General features: G+C 45.0%; 2 protein-coding genes across 2 annotated transcripts in view; one reads left to right on the top strand and one right to left on the bottom strand.

Annotated features, from left to right (window-relative positions):
* The window catches only part of T265_00646 (hypothetical protein), a gene marked incomplete at both ends in the record, with an annotated part of 36,877 nt that extends 17,549 nt beyond the window's left edge, over positions 1 to 19,328 (bottom strand). Inside the window, 10 exons of the mRNA XM_009164474.1 lie at positions 1 to 173; positions 5,134 to 5,320; positions 5,675 to 6,031; positions 7,616 to 7,885; positions 9,628 to 9,858; positions 15,418 to 15,567; positions 17,797 to 17,874; positions 18,814 to 18,980; positions 19,018 to 19,111; positions 19,158 to 19,328. The exon at positions 1 to 173 is cut by the window's left edge and continues 153 nt beyond it. Coding sequence (XP_009162738.1) covers positions 1 to 173; positions 5,134 to 5,320; positions 5,675 to 6,031; positions 7,616 to 7,885; positions 9,628 to 9,858; positions 15,418 to 15,567; positions 17,797 to 17,874; positions 18,814 to 18,980; positions 19,018 to 19,111; positions 19,158 to 19,328 — 1,878 coding nt within the window. The remainder of the gene's footprint in view (positions 174 to 5,133; positions 5,321 to 5,674; positions 6,032 to 7,615; positions 7,886 to 9,627; positions 9,859 to 15,417; positions 15,568 to 17,796; positions 17,875 to 18,813; positions 18,981 to 19,017; positions 19,112 to 19,157) is intronic.
* T265_00645 (hypothetical protein) overlaps positions 16,967 to 20,983 on the top strand; it is a gene marked incomplete at both ends in the record, with an annotated part of 8,760 nt that continues 4,743 nt past the window's right edge. The window contains 2 exons of the mRNA XM_009164473.1: positions 16,967 to 17,161; positions 19,350 to 19,421. Of these exons, the coding sequence (XP_009162737.1) occupies positions 16,967 to 17,161; positions 19,350 to 19,421 (267 nt within the window). The remainder of the gene's footprint in view (positions 17,162 to 19,349; positions 19,422 to 20,983) is intronic.

The following is a 20,983-nucleotide window of genomic DNA, read 5'->3' as shown; positions in this document are numbered from 1 at the left end:
CAGAAACCAGGGTGAAGTTGGTGAACCTGGACTATTAGCAGAACTAACGCCGCTGCACATTGTCATGCGGTTTGTTGTGAGGCGTACCAATTGGAGGACACGACAAACTAGTTCTCCGTCGAAATCATCATCGTCCGCAGTGGTAGTGTTCACACGACTACCGATAAGTGCACCTGGAAAAAAAAGAAAACCCAGATCAAGTGTAGTGTGAAGGAAACCAGATCACGCTCTAGGTAAGAGCTGATAGAAGTACAAAACGGGGAATGAACAAACACAGCGTACCTGACCGAATTGTGTAGACTAATCCCAAACGATATAAAAACCCGCGATACAGTGATCAACAAATTCGTTACCCTATCAAGGGGTCATGTTTCAAGTGACGAATTTACGTATGGAGACCAGTAATCCATTACTGGATCCATTACTCGATCCTTAGGTCATCATCATCATCACCGTCGACAGCATAACATCAGAGTTCAACACCGATGCTTCACTTCTGTACCTTAGGTCGTCAGATTTCGTACTGTTGGTTTTCATTATGCTGTGCAGAACCAACTGGTCATAAGGTCGTTTTCAGGTCGCATTGAGTTACATAACACTTCCGCTCGGTGCCCACTTTGTCAGTTGGACGTCATGTGGTGGGCTGATATAATGTATGGCTTCGTCCTATGGGAACACAAGCCCATATGGTTTATTTCGTTTACATTAGATCAAGCGAAACTGTCGATTTGGCACAGTTGGTGTATACGAACCACCCGACCTGAACATATACTGAAAACGGTGATATAGTGTACGCTGAATGAGCTAAACTCAGTACAGCTTGAATCCACAACAGCAGAAATCCTGATGAAACAGGTTGCTAGGAGAACGTCGTCCAACTGCCTATTTGAGTATGTGGCCGTCTGGGACGCAAGAAGTTCCAACCTTATAGGGACGTCTACTTCAAATATACTTTGGAATTACAATGATAAAAGATAATTATTCGGCTGTGGTACCCTTTCGGTACCCAGCTGTCATGCCATCCAAAGGACGTACGTGAGTGAGATACTGCCAGCTTACCCAAGCCTAGATAGAAGACGAGATGCAGAGGCCAGATTCGAACCACGGTCTTTCCGGGCTTCCAATGAAGTCCCTAACTTTAAGCCGTGTCCGATTAAAAATCGTACGTTGACATGCAGTTAGACCATGTGCATCATGATGCCGTTGGCATTATAGTAGCACAAACGGGACTTCCATTCTTGGAGCATATGCTTCATAAATAAGCTTGAAAAATACGATAACTTTGGATAATTCGCCTCTCTCTCTCTCTCTGGAGGTTATGTTGAATGACGAAGTGAACAATCGTGGACGGCTCGTCGGAAAATTAGAATCCTCCTAGGATAAACCCATGAGTAAATTCCAAGATTCACAGAAAGATAAAGATGTTGAAAACATTATCATGGTCTTTGTATGGATAAAAAATCTCGGGAATATCCAACATGATTATGAAAACTGTAAGGCTCGATGTCACTGTCGCACAAATGTTGGTTATTCTTTTACTTTGCTTGTCGGGCTTCTTCTCATGTGAATGCCTTCACTTTCACCTTGAGATACCGTCATGAAACCACTGGTATTAGATAACCGATCGCAAATTGTGCATATCAAACAGTACCCCTATCTGCCGTGGGATGAAGCAGTAGCATCTTACAAGCACGCGAAACAGGAAAATTAGGGAGATTGAACAAGGACCTTTCTGTCTTTTGAGTTCGACGCCCATTGACTAATACCGATCGGCATGGACAGACATCTGCCAATCCACAAAGTGTTGTGGACCGCAGTCCCTTAATGCCTTCTTAGTTACCTGAACCCCCAGTCTGGTTAGCCGCCCGATCGCCTGGTGCACTTGGCCAAACCAGAAAAGTCAATGAACGTTCGAGCCAGCTGCTCTATTGATCAATGCCGCGTACAAGCGGTCAAAAAAGTGATACTAAGAATACAACCCACCTGTCAAAGGAGAGTGAAGAACAACCAATGACATCCGTCTCAACGAAAAACGGTTATTTCATTGGCTGTTATGTAGTCCCGTTACGTTCGGGGCTGGCTATTCTAATACAAAGAAATGCTAGTTCAGCTCGGTGCTGTTAGGTTTTGAGAGTCAGACTTGTCAGCTGAACGCCATACCGACGACAGTGGAATAACCGGACAAAAATTTGAGCTCAGGACAACTCAGAGGTTTACAATAGGAATCCCACATAGTCCATTAGGCTAAAGTCAAGAAAGTATCCGAACGCAGCAAGATATCCAGACAGACTAAATTAATTGCAAAAATATGTGATCAGCTCGAACAGAATATATACATACTTTTGTCAGACTCCACAAGCCACTGTACGAAACCCGGGTTCCAACCCAGTGACGCAAAAATACAAAATGATCTTTTTGCCAGCACACTATTCGGAACATTGATAAATGGCTCAGTAGTCAGGGGCCGAACTTACTGACGGGAAGGTTTTTGATTAAAATCCAACCCCGGCAGCTAGACTGCTCCTTTCTACGCTTGGACAACCTAACAGTATCTCAAATCTCTCTTGCTTCCTTCGGGTGATATGGCGGCTAGGAACCGGAAGGGTGTTACGGCGCCTAACTCAGGCATCATCCATTCCTACTCAATCACCACAACTAAATGATGAGTAAGGTAAATAGCAATCGGCTAGTTTCAAAGGTCCATCGCCTCTACTCAGCCAAGACACTCAGAGCTGTTTTGAAGCACCGGACGCACACAGTAGCAAAAACAAGGCGTTGGTCTATACAGTGATCTCTACAGACAGCTAGTTGATCGCTGTGATAAAACGACCTCAGCTGTAACCTAATGTTGCGGGAATACGAATAGCTGCTATTACATTAAACGGCGCGATAACTTCAAAAGGCCAAATTGATCGGGTTTGTTCGGTACAGCGTGATTTCAAGGGTATGTATTGCTCGTCAATGGTCAAACTGAAGTAATGTTATGGTGTAAGGTCTCTTGCGCATTGGCATTTCGATCACCGCACAGCGGTTCCCCCTGTGATGTTGGGTAGACATTACATGGGAAAAGCTTAAATAGAAAAGGTCGAATAGATCATGCCACGTGAAGGAAGCTTATTGATTGGGTGCTGAAGGAGAACAGGTCATGTGAGGTCAAACCAAGTGAGCCAAATCGATCTGTTATCGGTTGTGGGCACAAGAATGGAATTCAAAATGATATGCATCACAAGAACGAAACCGGAGGTCTGGTGAAAATAGTTCGCCGACGAAGAAGAACAGGATGGAGACAACTGGTATCCTTTTTAAATACCGTATTTCGTATAGAAAATGATAAACAATCCTTCATTTATAGACGCAACGTTAATAAACGAACAACCTAAAAGAGGAATTCAGTTGGATCTCCCGTGATAACCAAATTGGTGTGAAAATCAGTGTGTTTCGCTAGTCCTACAGTTAATTTCACAGACCAACGGAGGTGATACGGGATACGAACTTCTGACAAAATGTTTTAGAAGTGACCGGTCGGCGGAAAAGAACGCACATTTGAAGTCAAGGAACACCAATACTGTGGGTTGCCTGGGGATACTCTGACGAACTCTGCGATAACTTGTTCGATGTAGCCTCCATCACAGATCGCGATTCATTTCCGCTGGTTGCGGGCAGTTAAGAATATAGCCCTGGATGGAGGCTAATGGTGGGGGAGGGTGTTCAAGATCTTGCTCTGGTGGTCACAGACTAGGTCATGCGATTCACCCGGTCCCCTAAATCACATTTGTACGTTAATTACGGTTACATATCAGGTCTGTGAGCATGTTTGAATGGAAAATGATTAGACCACAGTATTCCCCTGTAAACCAGTCCCCAACATGACAACCTTCCTGAGGAAAGAGACCTTACCCAATCCACAACCTTCTTTTGGAGCCCAGATGCCCTCCGAATGTGTAGTCCGTTATTGCATTTGATACTATTTAACTTGGTCTACAGATGTTCGAGTCAAAAAAACATGGAACCAATAGACTAAAACGGATCACATTACTACTTGGGGGATAGTTGAGTGGCCCGTGCACAACAAGACTGGATGGGATCAAACCCAAACCTCACGCCTGAAAACGGGTTAATTGACGTGGTAGATGCATTCGTTTAATCTGGACAGTTGTACAGTTTCTGGTGAACTGCTTGGATATGAGATAACTTTACGTGCACAACAGACTGGATGGGATCAAACCCAAACCTCACGCCTGAAAACGGGTTAATTGACGTGGTAGATGCATTCGTTTAATCTGGACAGTTGTACAGTTTCTGGTGAACTGCTTGGATATGAGATAACTTTACAAATCGAGAAGGCCAAGGCAGCTTTTGCCAACCACCGACACCCATGGAGCCGACGTGGCGTCAGCTTGTCTGTCAAGAGTAAAGCTTACAAAGTGACAGTGTGGTTCATACTGTTTTATGGATCAGAGGCAAGGCCTCTACGTGCGGAAGACATACGAAAGATGTCGGTTTGACCATCGGCGTCTCCGATGTATTGGTCAGATCTGGTTGGAACATCGCATTAGTAATGCTGCAGTATGCCAAGCTGTAGGAAGGAACTTCTCTACGGTAGAGAGACTACTCAAGCTTCATAAAAAAGCTCGGGTTTTAACTGCTAACGCATTTTTTGTGCTCATAAGTTTATTTACTGGAGAAATAACCACACAACATCAGTGAACTATTAGGTAGTATAAGTCTGAGCAATGTATGGATGTAATACACTACTCATAAGGTCGATGAAAATTCTTCAACAGCACAAGACCAGTTTCGCCCATCTTGAGGATCATCAGGTAGGCGCAGTCTCCGGGTTTCCGTCAACCTTGTGTTCTACTTGAACTCAAATTTCTAATTTCGTGTAATTTGTATTAGAAGTATGCCAAGTAGAGCGATAGTGGCATTCATTCACGAGGTTGCTCTGTGTACTACCGTAAATAAGGAAACACCACGTAACTAAGGCGCGCGCGAGCCGCAAAAACAAGGGCTGTACAGTGTCCTTCGGTTTGAAGGGTTGGGATGACTGACAATTCATTGAACAAACTCCCACACCAAGAAAGGCTAGCACATTCAGGTGAACAATACTTGTACCATAAAACACGAACGTACCAACCATGTACACAAGCCAAGCGAGGCGATGTTCTTCCAAACGGATCACACGAATAAGATTCGCATCCAATGTGGAACCTTGGCTGGCCATATTGAGTGCCTTTTCGTAGCTGCTCGCGGCTTCATCGAATACTCGGGTGATCAAGCCACAGGTCTCTGAATATTTACACCGTCCTATAATTGCAAACTGCAGTCAACAGAAGAGGAACAAAAGATGAACACAATGGTGGCTGTCGAAGTTCAAAACTCTCAGATGGAAATGTTAGTTGTAAGATAAGTCCTCGGATAGAGTGAACACTAACTATTTGGTACACAGTCTGAGGCTAGCAATGTCACAAGTAGGTTTAGACTAAGAGGTTGCGGAAATGATCCCACATACACGGGAAAATCCATCAAATAAATCAAAGTACAGCGTCAAATAAGGATAAAGTAAGATAAATTGAAGCCTCTGCATACTCTCACAATAAGTCCTTAGTATGGTTGGTGCACGAGCGCTTTGGAGAAATTCGGAGTTGAACTGATCCGCAGTGAAAAAACCCACCTGTTCTAGCTGCTGAAGCAACGTCGTGAGATTGTCCAATGGACACTCGTCGTCGCGTCCACCATCTGCTGCTTCGTCGCCCCGTGCCGAAGACTTTGAGTTCAGCCCAGTCCAGCTGGAATGTCCTGCGTCTGATTTGTTGGACTTCTTCGAATCCAGCTGAATATTTGTTGGGCTATTCACATACTGGGTTACAGAGGCCAGACAGGCCTCAATGTAGGCGCTGGTAACCTGAGAAGCGGCGTTCTCAAGTAGGTCCGAATCCGGTGATTGCACATACGGAATGCTTGCAACAAGCCGTTGCCAAAGGGCAAGTAAGTAGTGTAGGCTGTTGTCATTATTCTCTTGTTGGAAGGACTGAAATGGACAACGGCAAGATGGGGGAATGAAATGAAGTGCAAGAAGCCCTGGATTATCGTTCCCTGCACAACAACAAAGCCAACCTGATCGAAGAGTGTCGACTAACATTCGTAAGAGGTGTCTGGTTTGAGAGTGACAGATGGAATTATTAGGCGTGAATCAACAGCGTCAGTCTTCACTCCTAAGAACGCATCGATGAGAAATTATATGTCGGAATGAGAGGCAATATGACTGCGCATTGTGAACAACGGCTCTGAATGCCGTTGTTATCGTCCACGACAGTGAAATTGAACAGACATATGGTGGTCTCCTCCGACCAGGGATTCACATTTTGATGCTATGAAAGTATCCAGATAGCGGTCTCATAAAATAATCCGAGTGATCTCGAGAAAATATGATTCTGTTGATTGATAAGACAGCTAATCCTAACAAACTAATTTGTGATCATCTCACAGAAACGCACATATACTGGGGCTTGGGATGTTACACTATTGAAAGCGAATGTCAACATCGAACAAGCAGACCGTCTCATGACAACTGGAAGACAACAAAAAGCCATAGGTGGTATGATTTGAATGCAAGTAATTCACCTATTGTGTCCATATCAACTGGACCTAGATACCGTCAGGTCATTCATGCCATGGCAGGAGTAACTGGGATATCAGGGACTGGATCAATCTGGAAATTAGTGTCATCTATGCCTTCAAAAATGCCCAGCTATACCACAGATTCAGTGAATAGTTGCCAGCATCCCGAAGTAAGCACCTGGGTTGATGTGCTGTCAGACTGTCCCAGCTCAGATAGAAGTGACCAAATAGTAAATAGTCCAGCTGTAACACCCTCTCGGTGCCTAACTGCCATGCAACTCGGAGGAAGCACGAGGGTTGTGATACTGCCAAGTTACCCAACCCTTAACAAGGAAGGTTGAGAGGTAAAGGTCGGGTTCGAACCACGGACCTTCGGGTCAGTAAATTCACGCTCTAACCACTGAGTCATCTCGCCCCCGACCAAGCAGTCATAGATATGGAGTCCAACCGGGGGGCTTTCAGGTGAAGTGCGCGTGCCTCACCTTCTCAGCTGATTCAGAATAAGAAGCGAAGTAACCTGAAGGAAACATAAGAAAAGCTAATATACTGGTCATCAGTGAATCTGCCGTATAATTCGCTTGCTTGCATTACATCCTCTCCGTCTTAACCGTGGCAAGCTAAAAATCAATGCCTCATCCGAGAAGCAATCAGCCATGAGCCTGTGGACAGCAAACAAAGCGCCGTTGAGGGATGACATATACTGTCCAAAGACTGATGGACAAACCGTAGGTGGATAGTATTAAAAGTCTGAATAGTTATAAAGGTTCAAAAGATTCGCACAGCCGGTTAAATTCAACAATGACGAAGCAGTAATGCATGGTTTGTCGACTTGTTATCATGACGAAAAACAGAAGCGAAACGTCAACACCTCACTGCGTCATATAAGCGTGGTGTATACACGTGATAGTGATTCTCTCACGTGGAACTTTAAAATAGAAAGGATACTTGTGTCATGACAAGTCACATACACACACAGCTAAGCTGCGACACTTACCTTGAGACTGTGGACAGTAAATACTGTTAAAAGCTGTATAAATTCCACATAGCAATCTAGCGCCACCAATTCGGTCAGCTGAAAATTACACTTCAATCGCGAAAGAAAGCGGCAAAATTCGTGATAGACATCCGAATTCGATAAACTCGCACTCTGATTGGCCAGTATATCGCGGGCACCATTAACCATGCTAGACAGTAAGGCGGCGCGTTCCGGGTTGGTGAGGAGGGAGCGACGAATACTGGCAATTTGAACTAAACAGGAAAGCACCTGTGGTAAAGGGGTGGACATTGACAGTCGTCATAAAAATGTTGCACAACTCAAGCTCCGCAGTGTCGTGTGACGACTGATCAAAAGAACAAGCCCAGTTCGTCTATGCCATACACCCCGGCCGGAAGTGGACAGCTGTTTCGAAAACCCTCCTTCCAGGTATACATACACATACCGCCACGATAAATTACTAGCATCAAGAAAACCAGTCACGCGGCACATATTCTTCCACCCCCACTTCGGGAACCAGAAAGCAGAATTGACATGAAACCTACCAGAAATATCCTCTCTATCCCTCTCGCTCGCTAGCTCATTGTAATAAACAGCTCACTTGTCTTGAGCAAAAATAAATAGGAAGTATACTCATAAATGTATCCAAGGCCGATTGTTATTCATTCCTGTCATCTAAGAACTGCACCAACATTCCAGTTGTTTGATTTACTAGAATAAAGTCAGTGTTGGCTTCAGTGCATTTAGCGACATTGATTGTTGCTCGTTGTTACTCAGTTACTCCGGGTTTTTCTGTTGCTTTCCATTCTGACTTATAATAATAATAAAATGGTAGTCCTTCAGCTGTAGCGCCTTTTCGGTGCCTAGCTGCCATGCCACCCGAAGGAAGCACGAAGGCTGGGATACTGTCAGGTTGCCCAAGCCTAGACAGGGGAAGTCGAGAGGCGTCGGAATTCTTGTTGTTATCGGGTCCCCTGTTCATGCGCCTCTGTAAAGTGACGTAAGATAAGTGACGCAAACAGCCTAGTTACAACGGTAATTCGAAAACTTGGATCAGCTGAGTGGTTCGAGAAACTTCATACTTCTCAAGCTTCTCATGGTCTTGGTCTTTCAAAGACTCGGTTCTGGGTTCGGACACCCCGGTTCTATCCCAAATATTCGACCGGTAACTTCTCTTGTTCGAGGTGCGCTGAGTGCCTGAGGATAATCAAGAAAAGCTCTGAAGATTCCATTACGTATGCTGATATCATCATTGTCAGCTGTAATAACCGCGTTTTCAGCCATCTCGCTCCTTCCTGACTTATAACCATCACGCGTAAACTAGTGTGTTCGCATTAACCTGTTTATCGTAGCACATGGTTCCTTGATGAATGCTCATTTAGAGCATACGGTTTCGTGCACACAATGCCAGTACAGCCATTTTCAAATTGCGATACTCAAACAAGAAACGTCCAACCAAGGTCAGATAGTTGGCGAATACATATAAATTTGCAAAAATGCATGCCGAAACCCGTAGGAATATCAAATAACATCCTGAGGGAATAAATAAAATGCCATTACGGTTAAAACAAGTTGAGATAAGAAATGTCAGCTACGTAAAAAGTTCGCTTTATTCGCAGTCATTCGACCACATCAGTCTGGCATGCTTATGGATAACGTTCATCAAGCTTGTTGTTGTTCTGACACAAGCTGTTTTTCTTCATTCTTCCACTCCTCCCCCACATTATGTGATGTTCTACTCATCTCAGCTTCTACTGGAGGTTATTACATCCACATGCATAATTTCCTCCATCACACTGTATTTCAAAAGAAGCTGGATCAATTACCCAAACGAGTTTACGCATTCAGACCTATATCCAGGTAGGGACATCGTCATTTCCAAGCAGTACATTCTGGTCAAAACATGCAGGGCGAACATCTCCAGACTGCTCAATGTGTGGAGTATTTGGGGGATTTGAAGGGTGGGAGCTCCTGTAAATTTTACCCGACATGCTCACTCGCACAGAACTTACCAAACTAGAGAGTGCAGGCGGGAGACGACTGTAAAGTCGGAAAAATAGCGGCACGGTGTCTGGATCTAGGAATACCGGTCTCCAGCTGGTAGGAATTTGAATCACCACAAGATCATCCATTCCGCTAGACGATTCATCGCCTATTGCACTGCCAGTACCAGCTGTTGTCCCGATGAAGTCGAAGGTGAGACAGGCGAGAACAAGTTGGAGACTGTGCGACACAAAACCATGCTATAAATGAGAATAATACACCAGTAAAGTCACACGACTCGAAATCAGAACAACTGATAACGATGAATAAACGATTGAATGAGAGTAGTAGTGCCATAAATTTTTAACGTGAGAAGACATGAGAAAGAAGCCGGTTCTGTAGATGAGTAAAGCTCGATAGCATATGTGAAAAAACAAGAAGCGACAGCGATTAACACAACACTGTATTTGAGTCTCAAACGATTATGGCCAATGAAACATTGTATGAGAAATTGTGAGTACCGACGAGAGAAAGTGAATGCACTAGGCCACTAAATACCGGTCCATGATACGATTCATTCAGGCATTCCTAAATGCTAAATACCTATGTCTTGCAGGCGAGACGCTATCGAGTGGTGTTGTAGAATGAGCTCTCTTCAAACAACCAAAGTTCGGTTCCGTATGTAGTTAGAGGCACAGTTGGAAAACGACAAAATACTTCTTTGGAAAGGCTGGCATGGTAGTACAGTAATCTCCTCTATGAAAAAAAACCGCGAAAAAGAAGTACTCAGCTTTGTAATGCACTACCCATAAGGTTGCTGAAAATCCATCGACAGCCCACGACTGGTTTCGCACTTCTTGGGTCTCGTGTGATAGGCGCAGTCCCAGTTTCCGTCAACCTTATGTTCTACTTGAAACCAAACTGAACGAAATTAGTGAAATACACTCATTTGCACACTAATTTGATTTTTTGAGAGACTCACCTGGAACCCAGCTGAATCTCTCGTTTGGGATGTTTCCAGGCAACTGAATGTGCAACTGAATGTGAAACCGGTTGTGGGCTGTTGACAAATTTTCAGCGCCTTATGAGTAGTGCATTACAAATATACATGTATCGCGACATCCCCGAATATCGTAGCGACTGAAACATGAGGCGGCTTGGTGCAGCACATTCAGTTGCCTGGAAACATCACAGACGAGAGATTCAGCTGGCTTCCAGGTGAATCTCTCGAAGAACCAAATTAGTTCGCAAATGAGTGTATTTCGCTAAGTACTCAGCTTCTCCCAGAGGTGAACTCTTTTCGGAAGACAGCACAGTGGATTGTGGTCGACGGGAAATGCTGCCGTGAACTTTTTGCAGAGGGCGTCTTCCCTTGGGAAAATTCTCTCACGGGAGTTACCGTATACCACAGTCTCTTCTTCCAAAGAGGCGCGGCGCGACCAAATGATTAAACAATGAACGCACACCTGTGACACGCTTTCGGTTTATAGTCGCCATCCAAATCGGAGGCACGATGGCTGAGGTACTGCCAGGCTACCGAGGGGAGCAATCGAAAAGTCAGAGTTGGAGCCAATCGAAAAGCCAGCCACGGGTCTTCCGGTCAGTGGTTCCGAGCCTTAATATCTGAGCTACCTGGGGCGCCGCACGACCTGACGTGGAGTTGATACCTATTGAGGGGCTGTCCTCGAGTCCAAAAGACCACTCCAGGAGTCGTTCGAACTCAAATCTTCACAGAAGATGTTAAGAGATGGCGTTCCTCTTTAACTTCTAGCATCTATTGCGTACGTAGGTTGCCAGTTGCAGACAAGTTGGCTTCCGACTTAGTTATATGTTCCAAAAAACATTGTTTTCATTAGACAGCCCAAAGTGGACCAAACTTCATGCACCCAAGTACAGTAGTTTAACCAGGAAGTATCCCCCAACATAAACTTTCCCTTCGAAAGGGCTGTCATGATATAACCATGCATTCTAGAAATGTCCCACCTATATTGGACGACCCCCTAAGTACAAATGAACAGAACTATTGCCCACGTGACCAGGCAATCTATAGAGGCCTGTCAGTCTGTCACCGAATCAGGCCTAAATATCGTGTTGAAAATGAAATGATGAGAAAATGGCGCTGATCCGTGGCTGCCAAATGGTAATACGTTGTTAATTACGCTTCCACTAAGCACTGAAGAATTGCTGCTGCAGCCTGGAGCTATCACAACAGTGCAGTTATTACACCGGATCCATACTACTATCATCATTTCCCGAGAAATCAAGTAGAATTAGCACATTCCCGGACAAAATTGTTGTCCAACAAAAGATGGATCGATGTCAGTTGAAACTTAGTCAGTCGAAACTGAAAACTATGCTGCGTTTATCATGGACGATCAATCAGGCTAAGTATGCCTACATTCTTCAGAAAGTCAAACTATGCGACAATTTAGGTTTGGCCATCAGCCTCGCTTTTACTGCAGTGCCCTTGGAAATCCATGTGTTACGGTGATTCAAACTGTCAAGGTACTTCAAACAGGTGTAAAGAGTGATGGGCTGTTCGAACCTGGTATTACCGCATCCAAATTTATGCGGTTTACGACGTGGAGCTAACAGTTCTGAGGAAGTACCTTGAAGGACACCGACAGATCTCCAAACAATGGCTGTTCAATGCAAAATCGACGGCTCGTTTACCTTTACATATGCCAGTCTTAACACTGTAGGGAGTGTTGCAAAGGAACGTCACGTCTAGGCATGGATGACCTTCCAGGAAGGGGACATCACACTGCGTCATGAACTTACACTTTTCAGTAATGAGCAACCTTAACGCTATAACAACAGCATTCACCACCCGAATACAAATGACCGTAGTAAATCCTGCCTGCAACAGATTTTGGAGGTAAGATGGTGACATCATATGCAAAGCTTCAAGCGTCATAAGTCGGTCGATAGAAAACGCCAAGCTCTTTTGATACTCCAAAAAGTCCTTCCACTTACTCAACCATCCGTAGCCGTGTTGCTTGGAAGTAGCCCATATGTGGAATTTTACACCACAATGTTTACAAATACTTTTATTTATTGTCACAGATTTTATCGGAAAAACGTTGAAATTACATGCATATAATCGAAGAAGCAATCAGCTGTAGCACCCTTCCGGTGCCTAGCTGCCATGCTACCCGAAGGAAAGCACGAGGGTGGGATGCTGCCAGGTTGCCCAAGCCTAGACAGGGGAAATCGAGCGGCGAAGGTCGGATTCGAACCACGGACCTTTCGGTCAGTAAATTCGCGCTTTAACCATTTGGGCCATCTCGCCCCATATATAATCGAAGGGTGCCAAATTTGCTACCAAATGTCTATGCATTCGGTCAGTAGCTAGCTTTGTATGGCGTCTTCAGTGTTTGAAAGTGGGCTAATCCATAATCATGAACCATGTACCGCAGTCATGTACAAATGTCTTTACCGATCGCATGTAGCCTCCACTACTTTGATGGAGATTTCCCCCCAAGTGGTCAGGGTATAACCGTGAAAACGGTTAAGTGTACGATGCTACAACGCTAAACACATGGGTCGATCTGACGAAGGTACCAGTACACACAATGCGTGCGCGATAAGTCGCACTTATTTCCTTGGCGCTCAGTATTCGCACAGTGGAAGTAAATTTTCGAAAGCTATGACGTGTCCCTGATGGGCTCAAGCAATCGGGCAATTGAGTTCAGAGTACCAGTACAAACTTTTAGGAATCCCGGGGTCTCAGCGACGCTGCGGAATTATTCCACCAGATTTTCCGGCAGAGGTATGATTATTTCAATGGAAAATTAAATTTTCTGAGCTGCAAAAATATGGACGTAGATCAGGATGGTTTCCGGTCTGAGCACATTCAAAACAAACAGCTACATTTTGGCGCAAAACGTTTCACTCTACTCCCAAGGGTATTGCAGCTGAGACCATTGTGCGGCCAATGGACGCCTATTTCTTTCGGTCAAGCATTCGAACGGCGACAGTGCCTTCGATATGGTTACTCTTGAGTGCAATCAACGTGACGGTCAGACGGAGAACAGGGCACAGCTGCTAGGGCCTGTTTGCGCCAGAGCAACATTCGAATGCACTGGTGGGTTAGCCGTGCAAGCCTTCTTTCAGAGTACCAAACTTTTAGGAATCCCGGGGTCTCAGCGACGCTGCGGAATTATTCCACCAGATTTTCCGGCAGAGGTATGATTATTTCAATGGAAAATTAAATTTTCTGAGCTGCAAAAATATGGACGTAGATCAGGATGGTTTCCGGTCTGAGCACATTCAAAACAAACAGCTACATTTTGGCGCAAAACGTTTCACTCTACTCCCAAGGGTATTGCAGCTGAGACCATTGTGCGGCCAATGGACGCCTATTTCTTTCGGTCAAGCATTCGAACGGCGACAGTGCCTTCGATATGGTTACTCTTGAGTGCAATCAACGTGACGGTCAGACGGAGAACAGGGCACAGCTGCTAGGGCCTGTTTGCGCCAGAGCAACATTCGAATGCACTGGTGGGTTAGCCGTGCAAGCCTTCTCCATTGGCTCGACAGCTGCTAGGCCAACCGACAGGTTGTGGCTTTCCTAACGCAACGACCGATGTTCTCAACGCTACGGTGGTACGGGAGTTGAAATGGTCAAAATCTGGGTACCGTTGCCTTCCTGCTGCGCTTCTCTGTTCCTTCAATTCAAAGGTCATCTCATGGCTTGGAGTAAAAGAATGATGAATAACTCGACCAAGTTTTGTGGACGAATTCGGGTCTCGATCATCAACTAAGGTTGCTCGGTTAGTCTTCAAGGCGGGTCAAGTGTAGATATGGTATTTTCAACATTGGATGAACCTGATAAATACCACACGGCACATTCAAGTTAGGAGCTAAAATTGGCTGGATCAGATTGACTGCGGTCTGCCGTTTGCTGTGACTTTTCAAGTGACCTTGTGTCCGCAGTACAGTGTTTCAAAAATTAAGTGACATGGTTTTTTCATCCTTAATTACGCGAAATTCGAACAATCGGTATTTAAATACAAACTGTGTCCGAAAATAACCACACAGTCGTGTTGTTAACGAAGGACGATCTAGGAGAGAAATCTCGGTATCAGCTGACGATTTCTTCTCATCATGACTTTTTATCACTGAACTTGTTTTCCAGGGAATCCCTCGTGTGAAGAAACGATTTCAGTTGGCCCCACAACAACAAGCATGTGAAAACTGCTGAAGAAACTTCCCTGTTGAAACGCGGGAAACACGATGTATTTGGGGATAACAGGCATTCAAATGTTTCACTCGGACGTATCTACGCTTAATAGACTTGGCAGCTGTTGCACATTCAGACCTGTTGAACGTCTGCTGTAGAATACATCACTGGGCACTTGTGAGTCGTGAAAGGGATGCACCGCGGCACCAAGTGTTTCAGAGGTTTCTGGACGACAGAGAAACCGAATATCCAAGCCCTCCATTTTACAACACAACAAGGTGGGGTTGCTTCTTTCCTACCATTTCGAATGCATGAGGTCCCAAAAGTGGACCTAGTGGTTCGTCATATCACTAGGGGATAGCAGTGGCTCATGAAGTTAGTTTGCAGGAGGGATGGTGATATGGTTCAGCGGATTTAAGCCCAAGCTTTAAGAAAATGCCAACAGAACGAACAAGCTACAATGAGCTGTAACGACAGATGGTCCGAAAAGTGTCAGTGTGATTTCGTTGTAACCAGATGCTCATACAAAGTACTAGCGGATATTCGGCCTATTCCAGAATCTGATAAGCATCACCCAAAATGTGGAAAGTCGTTATGGTAGAAAGCGCTTTTATCATGCGAAAAACAAACTTACCTGTTCTGGGTTATTGAAGTCCAACGAAGGGATATTCTTATCGGCCTCACGGAGCAGGCTGAGACTAAGTCTCAGTATGGGTAGCAGCAAGCTGTCCCTGAACGAAGCGGCTAGTTTTCGTTGCAGAAAGATGACACGTGTCATATCGGACTGTTGTTGGGAAAAGACAATTGAAACACGTGAATGCAGGAATTCTTGAAATCAAGACTTTTAATCCCATCGTCATCATCATGGTTGCACATGGGAGGGGATACTGTCAGGGCGCCCACACCTAGACAACGATTAGGATCCTCAACCAAAGCCTTTGGCTCAAAAGCCTAACCGCAAGGCAGCAGTGTTTGGCGGGAAATGCAAATGCATTGCCATTTCTACGGAACAAGTCGCCACATCTTCAAACCCCCAACCTGAAGGATCAGCAGACTGTGTTTGTCGGACCACTGACCAACCTGGTATGAGACTCTGTGAGTGTCACGGGGACACCCCGCAGTGTAGCTCAATAAGTTGCTGGGCAGTCGAACAACGATAAGGTTCAGTTCTCTTCGTGTCAATCCCACACAGAACGGCTTAAAAACTGTTTCCACGACCACCTCGCACGAAACAATAACGCGTTATGAAAACTGCGAAGGAAGAGCACGTACCAAAAAAAGCACGGCCTATCATGGCTCAAAAACCATTCCGATCGGCTAGTGCCGGTAGCCTTCCGGTGCATATCTACCGTGAGACCAGGCCGTGAGACGCGGCTGGGCTCTGTCATACTGTCTAAAAAATAGACCCAGGTGATTCGGCGACAAAATCCGTACCATATTAACAAATGGGCTACCTAGAATTCCAGAATGACAACACGGTCACATGCTTGTTGGTGGGAAACAGGATGAAACAGACTGATTTTTATTGTCATCACTACCGAGTCGCCCTTGTAAAATGGATATGGAAATTATAAAATAATGGCGCAGATCTTAGAGAAAAAGTAACCATGGCCGTTTTTACGGATAGGGGTTTATATCGAAAGTTTCGAAGCGAACGGAAGTAGAACGCGCGTGACAGATACCAGCCACTGAACCAATAGGTACAAGTCAATCGACATGAAATCAAACTACGTCGTGGGCGACGTACGACAGCGCCTGCACCTCACAGGGCACCTCACGGAGTGCCCACTAAGTAGGCCAGGGGTCATAGTTTGGCGCCTCGCTTTTCACCTTTGATCTTTTCTACATTAAGTCCAACTCACGTCCGTAAGTACCGATTGTCACGAACATGGATAATCGTTCACACGGCAAAAGTGGTACAGATGCTGCTAAAATAACTGTGAACCATCCTCAGTGTGCAACGGAATACGTGACCGAACAGTGACGCACAACAAGTCTACATTTTTACTGCCAGTAATAATAATTTTCAACACAAATCATTCGGTTGGTGTGTCCAGTCGGCGGATTGTCACCATGTAACCCATATGAATCATGAGTGTCGATAAACTGGGCAACCGTAAATCAGAGTGATGGATAAACCGGGGTAGAATCGGACGGCGCGGTTTCGTTTTCACCTCCAACCTATGCCGAAAACAGACAAGGACGGACAAGACAAAGAAAGAAAAGTTCAGGACACTGGCCTTGTTGAAGAATGGTTCCGATCCAGTGTGTGCCCATCTACTTTTAATTGGTTTGCCAGAGCAGAAATTCTATCCCGTACTGATGAAAGTGCAGTTGCGCCCACACCCCTTAACCCCCCCCCTGTAGAACAGGTCACTGTTAGTTGCTTCTTAGTCCGTCGTTGGAAGCCGGAATGGTTTGAAATGCGTACAGACATAACGACCGACCGCTTCACAGCGAAGAGTCAAACCACAAAGTCCTACCTTAAGCCAATAGCTAACTGCACATTTCAGAGGTAGAGGATGGGTTCTTGGTACCCATTCGGAGGAACATAGCCGCCTCTTCAGCACTAATTCACCGTGGAAACGGCCAGCAGAATCTCCACACGTCAGTAAGAATTACCAAGATTTCTTCACCCACGAAAATATGGCAAATGGAAACAGTTTGTGGAAATTGAGATGATATCCAAGTTACTATTGCCCAAAACCTGACGTTCAGTCGGTTATCGTTTCACAAAAGAGAGTACTACAAAGTAGTACAAAAAGTAGTACAAAGTACAAAATTCAACCAGGACAGGTTCTCTCATTTGTACACAAATTTGGTCTTGACGAGAGGTATCCAGCCGAGCCTTTCGTTTATAATGGTCTTCTTCGAAAGCTGAGGTTACCTGGTGAGTCCTAAGAACGGCGAAATCGGTCATGGACTGTTTTCAGCAACCTTGTGAGTAGTGTGTTACACCCAGACAATACAGACAGGCAACCAAAGACCTTACTGTACACGTATGGGTACTCACCTCAGTGGTCTGATTCATTTCAGAAACCAAGCTGTTTAGCAAATGCACGCCAACCAGAATTGCACCCGACTGTCCAGACTAAGATGAAGAAAAGCGAATGAGATGGACATTAAACAAAAAATGAAACGTTCGAAGAGAGACTGAAGGCCGCTAGTCAGAAAACCAAAGTAGTAAGTGAAGCATTATAACTTACACACCGAGCAAGTGAAAATGTGGGACGGTAGCATTCACACTATCTGTACTCTCAAAATTCATATCCTGGCGAACGTGCGCAGAATGACGAATTGTCTGCGCCGGAATAGAGAGAGGAGATCTCTAGAACAGCAACCAACTTGGACTCGTCTGTGCAAACAGTATTTGGTGATAAAATGACAAGTAGTCTAGTCCATGAAACGCACATCTTAGATACTGAAGAGGCGAGTAAGGAGTCTTATCATTGGAGCGAAGACTAACGCTGCATCAGCCGCTACTCAAGTCTACAAATAGCCCCTCCAGTCTGTTCTAAAAACCAAAGACCCCAGAACCAGACGCACTTCGGTAATTCTTTACATACCAAGCTTTCTGCCCAGTCTTACTCCAACATCATATAGTGCAAAACGCACCTCGATCCTATTAAGCATTTTTATGGCAATATGAACAGCGCAGCCAGTGCCGTAACGATAAAAGCCGAAATTCAGCTCCTCCTGGAACCTTCGCTCTCTCTCTCGACTGCTCCTTACACGCAAGGGCATAGTTTTCTTTTATTTTTACGATCCTTACACGCAAGGGCATAGTTTTCTTTTATTTTTACGATCCATTGTGCCCGTCCGTTGAAAATTCCTCCAAGAATGAATTACATGTGGATTCACTTGACCTGATGACACTAAGTTAGCCTCTTTGGCGAGTAAAGAGTGGTCACGATGACTGACATGCATGAAAGCTCATATCATGGAGGTGAAAACAAGTGTTTCTCCTAGAGAAGAAAGGGGATTGAATGATAAGCATTGACGAAGCATATTCATACAAATAATCACTTACTTCAATAAATTTTGACGCGTAGGTAAGAATATTACGAAATCCACCATCTTCACCCGAAATATCAAACCATCCAGACTTGGTGAGCCGACAAACAAGAGTGATGAGAGCCTGATTCACAAATTTCTCCAAGCCAACGTGAGCCGCGAGATAGTTCAGCACGTAATCACCTGAATATAATCTAAGCAACTGTATTACAAAACCCACGTAGCTCCAAACGAGTAGTGAAGGGAATTATAGCATCACGGTTGGAGACGTATTTGGTCAGAGCAGTGGCTGCCACTAACTGCGCGTAGCAATGCTAAACAATAAGTCAAGTGTAAACGCACGAGGGAAGATAAACGTACGGCCGAACGTTGTAAAAGAAGCTGGCACAGAGAGAGGCAGTCGGGCCGCTCACAAAGAGTGGAACATGCCTTTTCCGCTTGTGTACGGAGCTCGGCATCATCGGTCGTATACAGCTTTTCGCATAAGTATTCCAACTGCTCGATGTCCTGGAAACAGAATGAAAAAATCATTCAGCTATAGCACCCTTTCAGTACCTAACTGCCATACCACCCGAAGAAGGCACAAGGGCTGGGATAGTACAAGTCTGCCAAATCCTAGACAAGGTAAGTAAAGGAGACAGAGGTCGGGTTCAAACGACGGACCTTCCGGTCATTAAATTCGCCTTCTAACCGCTGAGGAAACTAATGTAGGCGTCCAGTATGTTTTAAAGACTCCAAGCCGTTATGAACCCATTTTAGAAGTCCAGTCTGCCTGCTACCTGACAAGTTGGGGTTGAACTAATTGTGGGCCATTCGCGTGGAGAAGACGACTTATCTACTGCTTCCACAGCGATTTCATAAACTTGTAGTTGTTGATACTGTAGACAACGATCGATCATGAAACACCCGTGGTTGGGCTAAACAAATGCTATTCGACACATGAAATGTGAACAGCTTTTGTAGGGTTACCTCCAAGTGAGCGTTCTTAAATAAGAACGTTCGTGTGGATTGTCTCATAAATACTCTCTTTTTCAGTGTAGAGTATTATTGCTACACATTTGAACAGTGAGGCCTTTGTTGGCCCAGCCTGAATCTCATTCCGCGAGGTTATTCGACCTGTTTGGCTAGGCGTTTCATCCTTTCACACACATCAATCACCATCAACTGATAGACAACTAAAGTGAAGCTCTTGTAAAATAGCAAAAACTACGCACCTCCGCAAGCATTAACCAAAAAACCAGAAAATGCTAGAGTTAGCAGTACAAATTTGAATAAATTGACGATGAGTAGTAACAGCAAGAAGCTACCAGTGTAACGGTGATACTACTGATCGGGAGGCACGCGAGTGGTATATGTTGTTCGTAGAATTTCGCTTTGCGTCGATAGAAAAATGGAATTATGTTGCGGAATTCGCGGGGCCACTTTGTAACATTTGCTTTTATTTGACCGACGAATGATTGGAGGCAATGAATCTCCAGGAAGACTCGTTCGGGAGATCTGTGTCCAGTTTTTGTAACTAAGATGCAGATTAGAGTTTTGCTTCCTTGTTCAATGGTCTATAACCAGTTGGTTGGCATTTCCGAATAAATAACTCCGCAGCGAAGGCCTTCTTCCTTTCACCAGGAATGAAAAACTACTGACGGTGGTAAGAATTCTTCCGGATTTGTTGAGTAGTCCCAAGATCTCTTGGCCACCTGAAAATCGGTTAATGCATTGGGTCGAGCTCAATGGGCTGAGTGTTCAACCGTTGATGCATCCTTCTTGAGATTGGTAGCTATCTGAGATTCTGTGCTGAGACTTTGGATTGCGAATATTTAACTCCGTATCATTTGGATAACTTTCCGGATATGAACGTTTGCATCTTGCGACAACTGTAAACCAATCACAAAGGTGAAACACTAGAAATGAGCTTCGGTCAATAGGTCGGACTTGAAGTGTCTTCATTCCTTGTTGGCCATATCAGCACCTCAGCCATACCCCGACCTAAAGCTGCCACCTTGATTGACTGGTCGGGCTTGAGTGCTGCAATGATCCCGCGGGCTACACTGACTGGAACTTCGTTCCACAAGGTCCAACCATGCCAGGAAGGCCAAAGGAGAGCAGCGAGACCCCGTACTACGAGTAATCGTGATACGAGGCGGTCTGGGGAGTAAAGTCGTACTGTCCTCTGCAACAGGAGTGTGAAG

The sequence above is a fragment of the Opisthorchis viverrini genome, assembly GCF_000715545.1.
Source record: "Opisthorchis viverrini unplaced genomic scaffold opera_v5_6, whole genome shotgun sequence".
Lineage (NCBI taxonomy): Eukaryota > Metazoa > Platyhelminthes > Trematoda > Opisthorchiida > Opisthorchiidae > Opisthorchis > Opisthorchis viverrini.
Note: the sequence above shows the minus strand (reverse complement) of the source record. Positions and strands in the feature narration are given on the sequence as shown.